The sequence below is a fragment of the Miscanthus floridulus genome, chromosome 1 (assembly GCF_019320115.1).
Source record: "Miscanthus floridulus cultivar M001 chromosome 1, ASM1932011v1, whole genome shotgun sequence".
In the NCBI taxonomy this organism is placed as follows: Eukaryota; Viridiplantae; Streptophyta; class Magnoliopsida; order Poales; family Poaceae; genus Miscanthus; species Miscanthus floridulus.
The window spans coordinates 131,568,323-131,581,377 of NC_089580.1; the positions used below are offsets into that span (position 1 = coordinate 131,568,323).

General features: G+C 49.0%; 3 protein-coding genes across 3 annotated transcripts; 1 reads left to right on the plus strand and 2 right to left on the minus strand.

The window, feature by feature from the left end:
* Positions 1 to 358: 358 nt before the first annotated feature.
* On the plus strand, positions 359 to 6,988 carry LOC136541601 (phospholipase D gamma 1-like). Its single transcript, XM_066533579.1, has 11 exons — positions 359 to 635; positions 690 to 2,231; positions 2,846 to 2,962; positions 3,383 to 3,577; positions 3,886 to 4,134; positions 4,237 to 4,305; positions 4,391 to 4,538; positions 4,683 to 4,831; positions 4,934 to 5,104; positions 5,880 to 6,077; positions 6,331 to 6,988. The coding sequence occupies exons 2-11, from the start codon at positions 735 to 737 to the stop codon at positions 6,622 to 6,624; spliced, it is 3,087 nt and encodes a 1,028-aa protein (XP_066389676.1). The 5' UTR covers positions 359 to 635; positions 690 to 734; the 3' UTR covers positions 6,625 to 6,988.
* Positions 6,989 to 7,160: 172 nt separating this feature from the next.
* On the minus strand, positions 7,161 to 9,200 carry LOC136541609 (protein HOTHEAD-like). The gene is made up of 3 exons (XM_066533589.1): positions 9,098 to 9,200; positions 7,945 to 8,996; positions 7,161 to 7,881 (listed from the first exon to the last, which is right to left on the minus strand). Exons 1-3 carry the CDS (start codon positions 9,183 to 9,185, stop codon positions 7,273 to 7,275), a joined length of 1,749 nt encoding a protein of 582 aa, XP_066389686.1. The 5' UTR covers positions 9,186 to 9,200; the 3' UTR covers positions 7,161 to 7,272.
* A 1,280-nt stretch (positions 9,201 to 10,480) lies between these two features.
* On the minus strand, positions 10,481 to 11,091 carry LOC136493683 (uncharacterized). Its single transcript, XM_066489794.1, has one exon. It carries the CDS (start codon positions 11,034 to 11,036, stop codon positions 10,692 to 10,694), a length of 345 nt encoding a protein of 114 aa, XP_066345891.1. The 5' UTR covers positions 11,037 to 11,091; the 3' UTR covers positions 10,481 to 10,691.
* Positions 11,092 to 13,055: the final 1,964 nt, after the last annotated feature.

The window sequence follows — 13,055 nt, forward strand, 5'->3', positions numbered from 1 at the left end:
TTTATATATAGAAGTCTAAAATTACATCCTTTGCCGAACTGAGCAAGCACGTACGTTCACGCCAAATTGCCAATAGCGTATGCCGTATAGTACACAGCAATCTACGCGTGAACGGATCGAGCCATTCGCGCCGTGTCCGTGTGGGTGTGGTTCTCCACCTTGCAGGAATCCTTGGTCCGCAAGCAGGTTCCTGGACCTGGTAGAACAGAGATTCAGACAAATGAAATACCTTACCGCCTTTTGCTTGCGGTACGGATAGATAAAGATCCTGCCTTTTCATCACAAGGATAATTAAAAAAATAGAGTATCCCGATTACGTCATCTTCTCCGTTCGTAGCGTGTCTGCCTGGCCAGCAACAAGTCTCTCCCTTCTCTGACACGTCCTTTCAACCTGACGCGCAGGTGCCTTCAACGTTACGACCGAGGCGAGGCGGCGATCCGGCGAAGTGGTCAGCGTCCAAATCCACACGGCCGCAGGGGTGGCGGATCGAAATCGGCGGGCCGGTTCCGGCCAACCACCGTCCTGCTTCTTCCGATTCCAAAGTTCAACATCCATTTTTTTTTTCAATTCGTACCCGCAGCTGCTGTCGTGGTCCTGGTCGCCACCTACGACTCTTCCACCTCCGGCCTCTGTGGCCAATTCAATCTCGGGCTCGGACCACACCACAGGGAGAGATCAATCGAAAGAGGAGTCGTGTTGAGAGCAACCAAGGAACCAGGCGCCCCGGGCGGCGATGGAGAACGGCAACAACGGCGGCCACCCGCCGCACTACCCGCCGTACCAGTACCCGTACCCGCAGGCGCAGGCGCAGCTGTATCCTTACGGGTACCAGTACCCGCCTGCGCCGCCGCCGTCGTCGTCTGCCGCGCCATACCTCTCTCCGTCTCCATCCTTCCCGAGATATGCCCCCGCCCGGCCCCCGCCGCAGCAGCAGCAGTACCACTCCGGCCCGCTCCAGGCGTACCCGCCCCCGCTGCAGTACCACGCCTACCCGCCGCCGCCGCATCCATCGCCCTACGGCCACGGGTACGACCCCTACCCATCATCCCCGTACCCATCCTCCTATCCGAGCACCAACCCTAGCCCCAGCCCCAGCCCGGGGCTCTCTCCCAGCTCCAGCTTCCACCACCACCAACACGCCTCCGCGCCCGAACCCCCGTCGCCGGCGCCCTCCGCGCCGTCGTACCCCATCGAGGATGTCCTCGCCACCATGCGCCTCTCCGACCGTCACGACTATGCGTCGTCGCCCTCCGTGCCCCCGCCATCGACCCCCTTCTTGGGCGACGGGAGCAGCCACGGCGGCGGGATGCAGGTGGTGCCCTACGGCGCGGCCGCCGGAGGGTCGCAGCACGGCGGCAGCTTCAGGGCATCACTCAAGGTGGTGCTGCTCCACGGCAGCCTCGACATCTGGGTGCACGACGCCCGGCACTTGCCTAACAAGGACATGTTCTCCAAGAGGGTCGGCGAACTCCTCGGCCCGCGCATCACCAGCGCTGTCGGCAGCAAGATGTCCAGCGCGTCCATGACCAGCGACCCCTATGTCACCGTCCAGGTCTCCTATGCCACTGTCGCGCGGACCTATGTCATCCCCAACTGTGAGAATCCAGTCTGGTCACAGAACTTCTTGGTGCCCGTCGGGCATGAGGCTGCCGAAGTCCAGTTTGTTGTCAAGGACAGTGATGTCTTCGGCGCTCAGATCATCGGTGTTGTGTCAATTCCCGCTGAGAAGCTTCTGACTGGGGACAGGATTCAGGGTGTCTACTCTGTTCTTGAGCCCAATGGCAAGCCATGTGCTCCAGGAGCTGTACTACATTTGTCGATACAGTACATCCCCGTCGCTCAGCTCACAATGTACCACCATGGCGTCATTGCTGGTCCAGACAGTCTTGGCGTACCTCATACTTACTTCCCGCTTAGGCGTGGCATGAGAGTGACCCTGTATCAAGACGCGCATGTGCCTGATGGTTGTCTCCCAGACATATGGCTTGGCAATGGGCTGCGCTACCAGCACGGGCAGTGCTGGCGTGACATCTATGACGCCATATGCCAGGCAAGGAAGTTGATTTACATCGTGGGGTGGTCTGTTTTCCACACAATCCACCTCGTGAGAGATGGCACTCAAGCTCCATCACTTGGGGACCTGTTGAAGATGAAGTCACAGGAAGGGGTGCGTGTGCTGCTGCTTGTTTGGGATGATCCTACATCAAGGAGCATTCTTGGATATAAGTTGGTATGTATTATTATCTATCAAGTTGAAAATATGCTGCTTTAAGGTCTTCACGCTACAAAAGACATAATTTTGTGTCTAGAAACTCTAATGCTGTCAATGTTAAAATACTTATTACCTGCCTTTTCAAATTAGTTGCATGGTAGCGCTTATGATATTTCTCTGTTATTGGAACCGGTACACCAATTTCATGATTAAACTTTATGGCATTGAGCAAACTATGATGTAACCTTTGTATTTGTTTCTGTGGTGTTCAAGTAAATGATTTGCCGAAATACTAGCTGTCATCTGTACTGTATAGTATTAAGTGGATATTCATCAATGTAGTGTCCAGCTTCCCTATGACATACTCCATCCGTTCTAAATTATAGTTCACTTTAGCTTTGTCCTAAGTCAAACTTCTCTAACTTTAACCAAGTTTATAGAAAAATGTGCCAACATCTATAACATCAAATTAGTTTTACTAGATTCTCCATGGGTAGTTTGGTAGCTTATTCGCTAAATTCTCCATGGGTAGTTTGGTAGCTTATTCACTAGACATTTGGTAACATGTTTTTCGCATATTTCATGATGTTTAAGAATCGAGTGCTTCATGTTTATCAAAGTTCCACTCATAGGATGGTTTCATGGGCACACGAGATGAGGAGACACGCAGATTTTTCAAGCATTCTTCAGTCCAAGTGTTGCTGTGCCCACGATCTGCTGGGAAGCGCCACAGCTGGGTGAAACAGCAGGTTATTTCTATTCTCAAATGTCAATAGTGACAATGATGTCGTACAAATTTACCATTCATGATGGTTTATATTTGTTTCTGGTCACAAAGTATTACATCAATCTTTACCATTTAGCATAGTGTACCCCACCCTCACCTGTTTCTTATTTTAAAAATCAAATGATCTTGCATTCACATGCGAAGCCAGAAAATGCATTTGGGGTCGGGGTTGGGGGGTCTAGAAAATAAGCAATTAGGGGGATTAAGCCAAAATCTCCACTGAATAATATGGTGAAACTACGTGTACAGTACTTGTGTACATCAAACATAGTCCCCCCCCCCCCCCCCCCCCCCTACTGTGGACTGTGGTGCCGCCGTTGCCCCTGCTTGCATTATGTTTGTTGAGTGCCATCTATTTATGTAAGAAGTTTGCGTGGACCAGGAAACAGGAACCATTTTTACTCATCATCAGAAAACAGTTATTGTGGATGCTGATGCTGGCAACTATAGGAGAAAGATAGTTGCTTTTGTTGGAGGCCTTGATTTATGTGGCGGGCGATATGATACACCTTGGCATCCTCTATTTCGGACTCTGCAGAATGAGCACAAGGAGGATTATCACAATCCAAACTTTAATGTAAGTCTCATTTCTGTGCAGTTTCTTATGTAATGATTCCTAGAATTTTCGTAATACTGAAAATGTAGGAACCTTTTATGATATTTTGTTGTTAATTTATCAAGAGGAAAATATTTAGCATAAGAAAACAAATATTAACATTGACCTATTCTTTATCTTTTCTTTGTGGCAATACTGATAATAGTTCTTTGCCATTTTCTAGCATAGGAAAAAATATTAGCACTTCCCTATTTTGTGCGGGAGCTCTCTGCACTGGGTACGCCCATTCTGTGCTGATCCTGAAAACAATTCTTCTCATTATTTTGCAGACAGTTGATGCTCGTGGTCCAAGGGAACCGTGGCATGATTTGCATTCTAAGATGGATGGTCCTGCTGCTTATGATGTTCTACAAAACTTTCAGGAGCGTTGGTTAAAAGCAGCCAAACGCCATGGAATTAAAAAGTTGGCAAAATCGTATGACGATGCTCTGCTCAGCATTGAAAGAATACCAGAGATTATAAACATAAATGATGCAATATATTTTGGCGACAATGATCCAGAGACATGGCATGTTCAGGTGTTCATAGCATTCCTACATAGTTGAAAAGGAAAACCAACTTTTATCCTTTGTGCTATTTTGCCTTGCAAGCACTGAATTTTCTTTTACTTTGGAATTCAGGTGTTTCGGTCTATTGATTCAAATTCTGCCAAGGGATTTCCAAAGGATCCACGAGCAGCAACCATGCAGGTAACTGTTATCTACCATCTAGCAATACTATGTTTGTAGGTTTCTCCATTTTGATGTTGACTAACACTTCTGCTTTGGCCAACAGAATCTTGTTTGTGGAAAGAATGTGCTTATTGACATGAGCATACATACAGCTTATGTTCATGCTATCCGGGCAGCCCAACATTATATTTATATTGAGAATCAGTACTTCATTGGTTCTTCATTTAATTGGGATTCAAACAAGGATTTAGGTAAATAATGAGTGTCAACTTTTGCTTTGTGTTCTTCTATATGGTACAATGCACAGTGTTTCTTCCAGAAAAACATTCTACAGTCGTTTACCCCTTTCCTCTTTTTACTACACATCTCACTTGCAAACTTTTACTACATGTCAGGGGCTAACAATTTAATTCCAATTGAAATTGCTCTCAAAATTGCAAACAAGATTAAGGCAAATGAAAGGTTTTCTGCATACATAGTGGTTCCCATGTGGCCTGAGGGTAATCCAACTGGTGCTGCAACACAACGAATTCTTTACTGGCAGGTTAGATTCACAGTTGTCATTGCTCATTTCTTGTTTCATGTGTTCCTGTAGATGATATGTTTTCATATGGCTTAATCACGTCTTTTTATATTTACACTGCAGAATAAAACCATGCAAATGATGTATGAGACAATATACAGGGCCTTGAAAGAAGTAGGCCTGGATGATATGTATGAGCCTCAGGATTATTTAAACTTCTTCTGTCTTGGCAACCGTGAAGTTGCTGACAGCACTAGCACCTCAAATGCTTCAAATACAGCAAATAATCCTCAGGTGACTACTTTCTTGTTTTTGTTCAACAAATTATGCTGACTTAGAGAGCAATTTTAATTTGTTGCTGCAAAAACATTTCAGTTAAGTACTTCCTCCATTCCAAATTATAAGACATTTTGGCTTTTCTAGATACATGATTTTTGCTATCTGCTTAGATATACACTATGTCTAGATGCAAAGTAAAAGCAATGTATCTAGAAAAGCCAAAACGTCTTATAATTTGGAATGGAGGGAATATTAAATAGTGTAGGTAAAAGTACGAGTTATGTGACCTTTAGGTGGACTTAGCTCAACGGTTTTCCCTTTTTCTTGGCAAAGTACTGATATGGTTCCTTTAGACCGTATGTTGAAGTGTGAAAACATTAAGATTTGGATTTTGTCCTCTCCACTGAATTTTATTGGGAATTCCCATATCATGATGATTCTTAAAGGATATTGGTACATTTTTTTTAACGTACATTAAGGTCAAATGGCCACTTGACACTCAGAGGCTATATGGAAAACTAAGATATCTATGTAGGTTTTTGTTTGAAAAGAACTTCTTGGTCAATGACTGAAGTGATTTGACTTACTCATGTGGATGCTCGACAAAAAAATGTCTTGTCAATGCTGAACTAGCTCTACAAAAAGTTGTTACTTGTGGATATTGAACTTGTAATCGTTACCTAAACATACTTGCCTTCATGGGAATCAGTGTTGAAATTGACTTTCTTCACTCTGTGTTCTTCTCCTGAATATGGCATGTATGCAAGCTTACTTTGCATTTAATGTTCAGGAACAAGCTAGGAAAAATAGGAGATTCATGGTCTATGTACATTCAAAAGGCATGATTGTGGACGATGAGTATGTTATCATTGGATCAGCTAATATTAACCAGAGATCCATGGAAGGAATAAGAGACACTGAGATTGCGATGGGAGCGTATCAGCCACAATATACATGGGCTAATAAGCTTTCTGCCCCACGTGGACAGGTATTGCCCCTTGTCTCAAGCTGACAAATATCTGGTGTACCCAATTTATTGAGACATACAAAACTGGGCTGTGCCCCTAAGCTGCTATTATGAGATCGGACTTGGAATTATTTATACTTTCATGTCCTCACTGCTACTGCTTTGCTGAGGCTATACATTAGTTTCAGCTGTCATGTTAGGGGTGCAATTGATTTGACGACGCACCTTGTGCCATATACTAAGTTTAATCTATTGATTGATTTTCACTTTGTAGATTTATGGCTACAGAATGTCCTTATGGGCCGAGCATATTGGAAGCATTGAGGAAGACTTCAACTATCCAGAGAGCCTGGAATGCATGAGGCGTGTACGGCATCTTGGGGAAGAGAACTGGAAGCAGTTTGTTGCCGATGAGGTGACAGAGATGAGAGGCCACCTCATGAAGTATCCAGTAAGCGTTGACCGTAAAGGCAAGGTGAAACCACTACCAGGATGCACAACATTCCCAGATTTGGGTGGGAACATCTGTGGCTCATTTATGGCCATCCAGGAGAACCTCACAATATAAACTTTAGTTGTGCAATTATATAATGTCTGATGGCCTCTGAGGGACCCTGGAGATCTCAAAGATAGAGCACTAGCTTACCCTATTTCTTGAGAGCATAGATAGTGTGAAAATTTTGCAAGAGGTACTGGTTGCAGGGCAAGCAGGGGAAATGCTAATAGGGCTTTCTCGCCTTGCCATTTTTCTCTATTCGTTTATAGTACATATAAGTAGCCAATCGATTTGTACCTGTATTGTGTACCTTTACCTGTATATAGAAAAATTAAAGAGGTTCAGGAATATCACATTTGGATCTACTGCCAAGATATTCCATGTAAATCCTGGAACAGTTAGTGTTTAGAGTGTAAATTGATCCTGCAGAGTATTTTGAAGTGTTTTCCCCTTTTGGGGTTTTTGATGAAATCGCGAATTCCTTTATTTCTTGATCATGCCTTTGCAGCATAATTCTCATTGTTCTCGCGAAATGCTGAGCAATGCATCTCAAGGGGTGTGAAGGATTGGAATCAACAAGCGGAAGCTAGAAGTATGCCTAGAGGAGATTAAAAGAATGTCTAGAGAAAAATAAAGCCTACTCTAAAGCAGTTACCCAGTTACAGATGTGTTGATATTCATTATCACAGCCTAGACCATGCTGAAACCACTCGCTCTCGATCATTTCCTCCACCTCTCGGCCTGAATTTTGACCCCCATATACCTTCCGAGCATCATGACGGTGGCCTGCGGGTTGGTCCCGGGGGAGTACTTGAACGTGGAGCTGTCGATCACCCTAAGCCGCTGCACGCCGAAAACCCGGTAATCGTCGTCGACGACGGCGCCGACCTGGCATCCGCCGTGGTAGTGCCAGATGGTCATGACGGTGTCCCTGCAGTACTGCTCGGGCGTCCGGGAGTCGTTGACGTGCCGCGGCAGGAGGTTGACGGGGAAGTTGGCGGAGTCGGTGAAGATGGACTCCACCGAGGCGTTGGCGTAGGTGAAGTTGGCGAAGGCCCGGGACTGGATCACCCGCTCGATCGTCTGGATGCCGTGCACGCACCGCTCCAGGTCCTCCGACTCCTGGAAGTAGTTGAACGTCACCGCCGGGTTCGCCCGCGGGTCGGCGGACCGCAGCTCGATGTGGCCGGAGGAGACGGGGCCCAGGATCTTCTCCAGGATGAAGCCGCCCCGGAACGCCCGCCTGTCCAGCCGCCGCATCGCCTCCGCCGCGCGCTCCAGAGCCTCTGGGGTTCTCTGCTTCGGCGGCAGCGTGCCCAGCTGCCCGGTCTGCCGCACGACTGTCCGTCAGTACATTTCCGTCTACGTTGTTGTCAGTATATATGGAAGCACCTGAGGAGAGAAGAGGCCGAAGTTGCGAGCTAGGCGGCGGGCGCCCTCAGAGACCGGGATGCCGAACTCGGAGCCGCTGACGCCCTCGATGAAGCTGCCGGAGCGGGTGATCCCGACGACCTGCACGAGCGAGAGCGTGACGGGCACCGGCGACGGGATGAACACCGAGTTCATGGGGTTGTCGGCCACGCCCTGCCCGACCATGGGCTGGTCGACCAGCACCTGGATGCCGTGCGCCTCCAGGTGCGCCTGCGGGCCGACGCCGCTCAGCATCAGCAGCTGCGGGCTCCCCAGCGTCCCCGCGGACAGGATCACCTCGTTCTTGTCGCCGTCGCGGAGGTACACCCGGTGCTGCACCCCGAGCGGGTCCGTGAACACCACGCCGTACGCCACCGGGTACGGCACACCCTCTTGCTGCCTGAAGAGGATCCTCGAGACGGTAGCGTAGAGGAACACGGTGAGCCCCCTGGGTCGCGCGTGGCGGAGGAAGTCGGCGGCGGTGTGCCGCTGGCCGCTGTTGTCGAAGATGGTGCCCCCGATCTTGGTGCCCGGGACGTGGTCGAAGGTGAACCCGTTGTCGGGCGTGACGCCGGCCTCGAGCAGCGCGTCGCGGAGCGCGGCCTGCCACGGGGGCACGTCGGGGCGGAACACGAGCGCGCGCTCCACCCAGCGGTAGGACGAGTTGACGAGGCGGGTGTCCCACCCGGCGGCGCGCACGTAGTCGTTGCTGGCCCGCGTGTAGAACCCGGCGTTGAGGCAGCTCCCACCGCCCAGCACCCGCGCCCGCGCGTTCACCACGCCGTCCTCGGAGACGAACCGCTGCGCGGGCGACGCCGGGGACGTGTCCGCCAGCGCGTCCGTGAAGTGCTGCTGGTTGGACATGTTGCGGTAGGGCAGGCCCCCACGCTCCAGGAGCAGCACGCGCGAGTGCTCCGACAGCGTCGCCGCCAGCGGGCACCCCGCCGTGCCGCCGCCGATGACGATGTAGTTGTACTGCGACACCAGGGGCGCGTCCTGTGCGTGGCGCACGAACCGCAGGTTCTCCAGTGGTTCTGCACACACAAATGACCATGCCAATTCACACGTTGCTAAACCGCAGAGATTCCAAAAAAAAACGCATGATCGTATTCACGGCATGCAGTCCGGCACGAACCATCCTCCGAGAGTGCGACGAGGAATGAGGAACCAAGAACGACGGCCAAAACCCCCAGCGCGGCCGAGCTGGCAAGCCCAGGCGCCATTTTCGCCGGGTAATTCAGCAACAGCAGTGATCAGATAGGAGAAAAGTTCGGCTCGCTTATATATTCGGAGTTAGCTCGTGGGTAGATCAAGAGTAGATGTTTAAATAAAACACTGCGCGGTTGTTCTACGGTGCAAAGATGGGCTGCGAGGAATGGAGGAGGTGTATAGCATGCAGGCGGGATGGTGAGCTTTTTAAACGGAGCTGGATGACGATATGCGTCAGACGAATTTGTTGTGAGCAGCAAGCAGGAGAGTTTACTTGCCAATCTTGAGATTAATTTACAGGTATCATGTGCATGCTTTTCATACAATGAACTGGTATATAGTATTTGTAATCTATGTTTGATTCGGCCTCCCTGTCTTGCTTTACAGGACATGGACATATGGGCACAACGCCTTATTTTGGGATGATGTATGGCCGTAGATTCCGTTAAAACTTGCCTTCCCAAGAATTTATGCATATTGCAGAAATAAAAAAAAGGCTCTTGTCAGGGAATGCTGGGGTGGAGAAGAATGGATTTTATATTTTTTGAGAAAATTTGGGACAGAGGAAGTTACAGAGTGGGGAATGGCTGTTGGAAAATTACAGAAAGTTGTAGTAAATGATGAGGAAGACATAATTTCATAGAAGATGGAGAAACAAGGAGTATATTCCACGAAATCAATGCATAGGTGTAAAATCTTCAAAGGGGTTCTATGCAATAGAAGGAAGAAATTGTGGAGTATTCTTCGAAATCAGTGTATAGTTGGATGCCTCTATAGCTGAAAGTTTTCATGGCTTGCTAATTTGCTATGATTCCAAACAGGACTACAGGAGTAGTTCTGAAACAAAGAAAATGGAAGGGGAGCGCTAACTGCATTATCTGTAATTCCCCTAGAATCTGTTGATCCTGTTTTCCTTAACTTTGTCATAGATAAAGAATAATTGAGAATTCTTTTTTCTAAAATCACCAACTGAATTGTTATTCAAATGTCCAACTTTCTGCACAAATGGAAGATCTTACTGAAGCCGGTGGAGAAATCAAAGGTGAAACATATGATGGAGCACTTCCTGAAGAACAAGAAGCCTCAAGATATGGAGGAGCTTCTGTAATGGTAGTGTGAGAGAGGATGGTTTCTCTTCTTGTTTTTGGCCTGCGTGTCACGGTTGCTTTTGGGAGGGTGTGGTTTTAAACTTCAGTAGTTTGCTGCTGTTATCAGTTTCCCCGTGCTTACTTTGTAAGCTGGTATCCCAGCAATTCGCAGACGATGTATAAACATATTTGCTTTCTTATTAAAAGCAGAGTTATCCTTTGTCAAAAAAAGATGCCTAGTGCAAGCATAATGTGACCTCTTATTTCTGCTCGTAGTCGAGCCCTTCTCACAGGCAGTATTTACAAGACACGACTGGAAACACAACGAGAGAGTTCCTGCCCGTGCCCGACCGCTCACGTCGGCGCCTCGCGTTCCATCGGCAGGACGTTCCGGGCGATACATACATACATACATGCGCGTGATCCACCGTTTCACATGTTGGCGCCGGCGGAGTTGGAGTTGGAGTTGCCGGCGCGCGGCGTGATCTTGATGACAAGGCCGGGGAAGACGTCGTCGGGGTCGTGGACGTGCGGGTTGTGCTCCAGGATGTAGGGGTCGCCGCACCTGGCGCTGATGCTGTGCAGCGTCTCCCCCTTCGCCACCACGTACAGCTCGTCGCACGGCCGCGCCCCGCGCACCACCAACCCGCCTCTGTTGTACTGCTCCTCCTCGTCCCCCGACCCGGCGAGCGACCCAACGACCATCACGAGCGCCAGCAGGGAGCACCACGACGCCACGTCCGCCGCCCCCGACCGACGCCGCTGTCCGCCGGCCATCACTGGTGAGCGGTGACAGGACCAATGAGAGCTTGAAGTGTGAAGTGTGTGTGTGTGTCTGAACTTCAGAGTAGCTAACGGGTAGGGTAGGGGCTGAATTTATATATAGACGAGGACGAGGAGACTCGTGGAAGTGGACTGTCGTTGGACAGGGCAAGGTAAGACACTGACATGAGATGATTTCATGGAGACGTCAGCGAGGTGCGATCGAGCAAAAGATGAACAGAGTAGTACCAATAATTCATCAGCACATATAACTTTGCTCTCTTTCGATGATCTTAGAACGTGTGACAGCGAAAGATGAAAAGAGCAGTACAGAGGCACGTCACAACTCACAACCAAGGACACATGTTTAAGCTGTTCCGAGTGTTATTTAATCTTATACAAAAGTAAAAAAGAAAAGAAAAGAAGACTAGCTGTGTGTGAGTGCGTCGCAAAGTGCCGCAAAGCCCACGGGCGGCACACCCAATCGTGGAACATGATTCCATGTCATCCAGACGTTCGATGAACCTACACTCTTGTCGCTGCGCCTGCAGAAAAGGCTGCTAGTGGTTCATCTCGACTGGCAGAACTGCCACGATCTCCAAAAGTCCAAGAAAGCAGCTTATCTGGGTCTGGTGCTGTCCTTTGTGGTGGCTATCGAAGCAAAACCTTACCACCATTTCGCTGTTGCTCACTGACTCACGGCCACTGCACGCCGTGATTTTTTTTTTAATTTTAACACTAGTTGAAAACTAATTTTAAATCTAATAAGGTCGTTTTTTTTAAACTCACACTTTAGGCCACGCCTATTGTCCTGGCGTGGCCAAATGCCTGTGCCGCGCCATGCATGGTGGCGCGGCAAAGGGCTGACGTGGCGGCGACCGGAATCGCTAACCGCTGACGGGGCAGGGTCTGCCGCGCCATCGACCTTGGTGCGGCAGTGACACGCCTTAATCTGTGACACGGCAGAGCCGAATAAAACCCCACGGCCAATTCTGCCTGCCCGAGCAGCAAGCCTGCCTGGCCGCCGTGCCCGCCGCCCGCCCGGCGGTACCTGGACGGTTTAATCGGAACGCGTCGCACCGATAGTGGGAGTTATTCTAAGTATTGCTTGACGTAAAATCAATAATGGATTTGTTTCTGTCTTTTGTTGAATTAGCTTCACGGCCGAATAGAGAATTTGATAAGGCAATGATTTTTTTTCCATCTTTCATAATACGGTTAACCACCATGTTAACTAATCGATTACGAAAAATTGGATCGGATTCAAACGAATATTTTTTTAAGGGAACTTATGTCTTGCCGATTTTCGAACTAGTTGCTACTTAATCTCACATGCAGTGATGCCGCGACGCATTGAAACGAATATGAAGCAAATAAATGAAGTCCATGCGCAAGTTGATAAGCTGCCACATAACATTTTTATTGGTTTGACATAAGTTCGACATAACATAACCAACTAAGCCTGCAAGTTTCGGACGCCAATAATAGTTCGACCTAACAAACTAAGACCCAGGAGTGTAAGGATCCCTCGGGCGCCTATGTCTCTTCGGATTTGTTGGCAACACATTGGGAGTGTAGCCAACGTCGGTGTGGTCGCGTCGCCGGTGCGTACGGCTCGTATCCTGCAAGTATATGATATGCACGATTACTTAGAATTCTTTATGATCGTTAGTTTATATAGCCTACGTATTTAAAGAAACTACCTTTGTTAGTACCCGTGAGGCTCATTGGGTACCAAGCGGGGCACCACCTAGCTGAGACATGCCGATCTCGTCCTGCGGCCAATCGTCTCACTGGTCGTGCTGTCTACGGAAGCCCAGGGGGTCGTCGTCGTCGTCATCGTCGTCCTTGGTTGCAGGGTCCTTTCCAGCGCTATGATATGGTGGTGTACGCACCGCGGAAGTGGCACCTATCATCAGCTGAGAAGAGCCAGCTGGTGTCCTCAAATAGGCTAAAAACGTGCCACCCAACCGCGTCGGGAGTGGCGGTTCCTCATAAAGAGTGTCCATGCAGCTCAGCTTTTGAGCTAGCTTC

Coding starts and splice junctions, on each gene's coding strand:
- LOC136541601 (XM_066533579.1), top strand. CDS start 735: ATGGAGAACGGCAACAACGGCGGCCACCCGCCGCACTACCCGCCGTAC. Junction 4,306..4,390: donor CACGAGCAGCAACCATGCAG/GTAACTGTTATC, acceptor TTTGGCCAACAG/AATCTTGTTTGTGGAAAGAA. Junction 4,539..4,682: donor GGATTCAAACAAGGATTTAG/GTAAATAATGAG, acceptor ACTACATGTCAG/GGGCTAACAATTTAATTCCA.
- LOC136541609 (XM_066533589.1), bottom strand. CDS start 9,185: ATGGCGCCTGGGCTTGCCAGCTCGGCCGCGCTGGGGGTTTTGGCCGTC. Junction 8,997..9,097: donor CGTCGCACTCTCGGAGGATG/GTTCGTGCCGGA, acceptor TTGTGTGTGCAG/AACCACTGGAGAACCTGCGG. Junction 7,882..7,944: donor TCGGCCTCTTCTCTCCTCAG/GTGCTTCCATAT, acceptor GTCGTGCGGCAG/ACCGGGCAGCTGGGCACGCT.
- LOC136493683 (XM_066489794.1), bottom strand. CDS start 11,036: ATGGCCGGCGGACAGCGGCGTCGGTCGGGGGCGGCGGACGTGGCGTCG.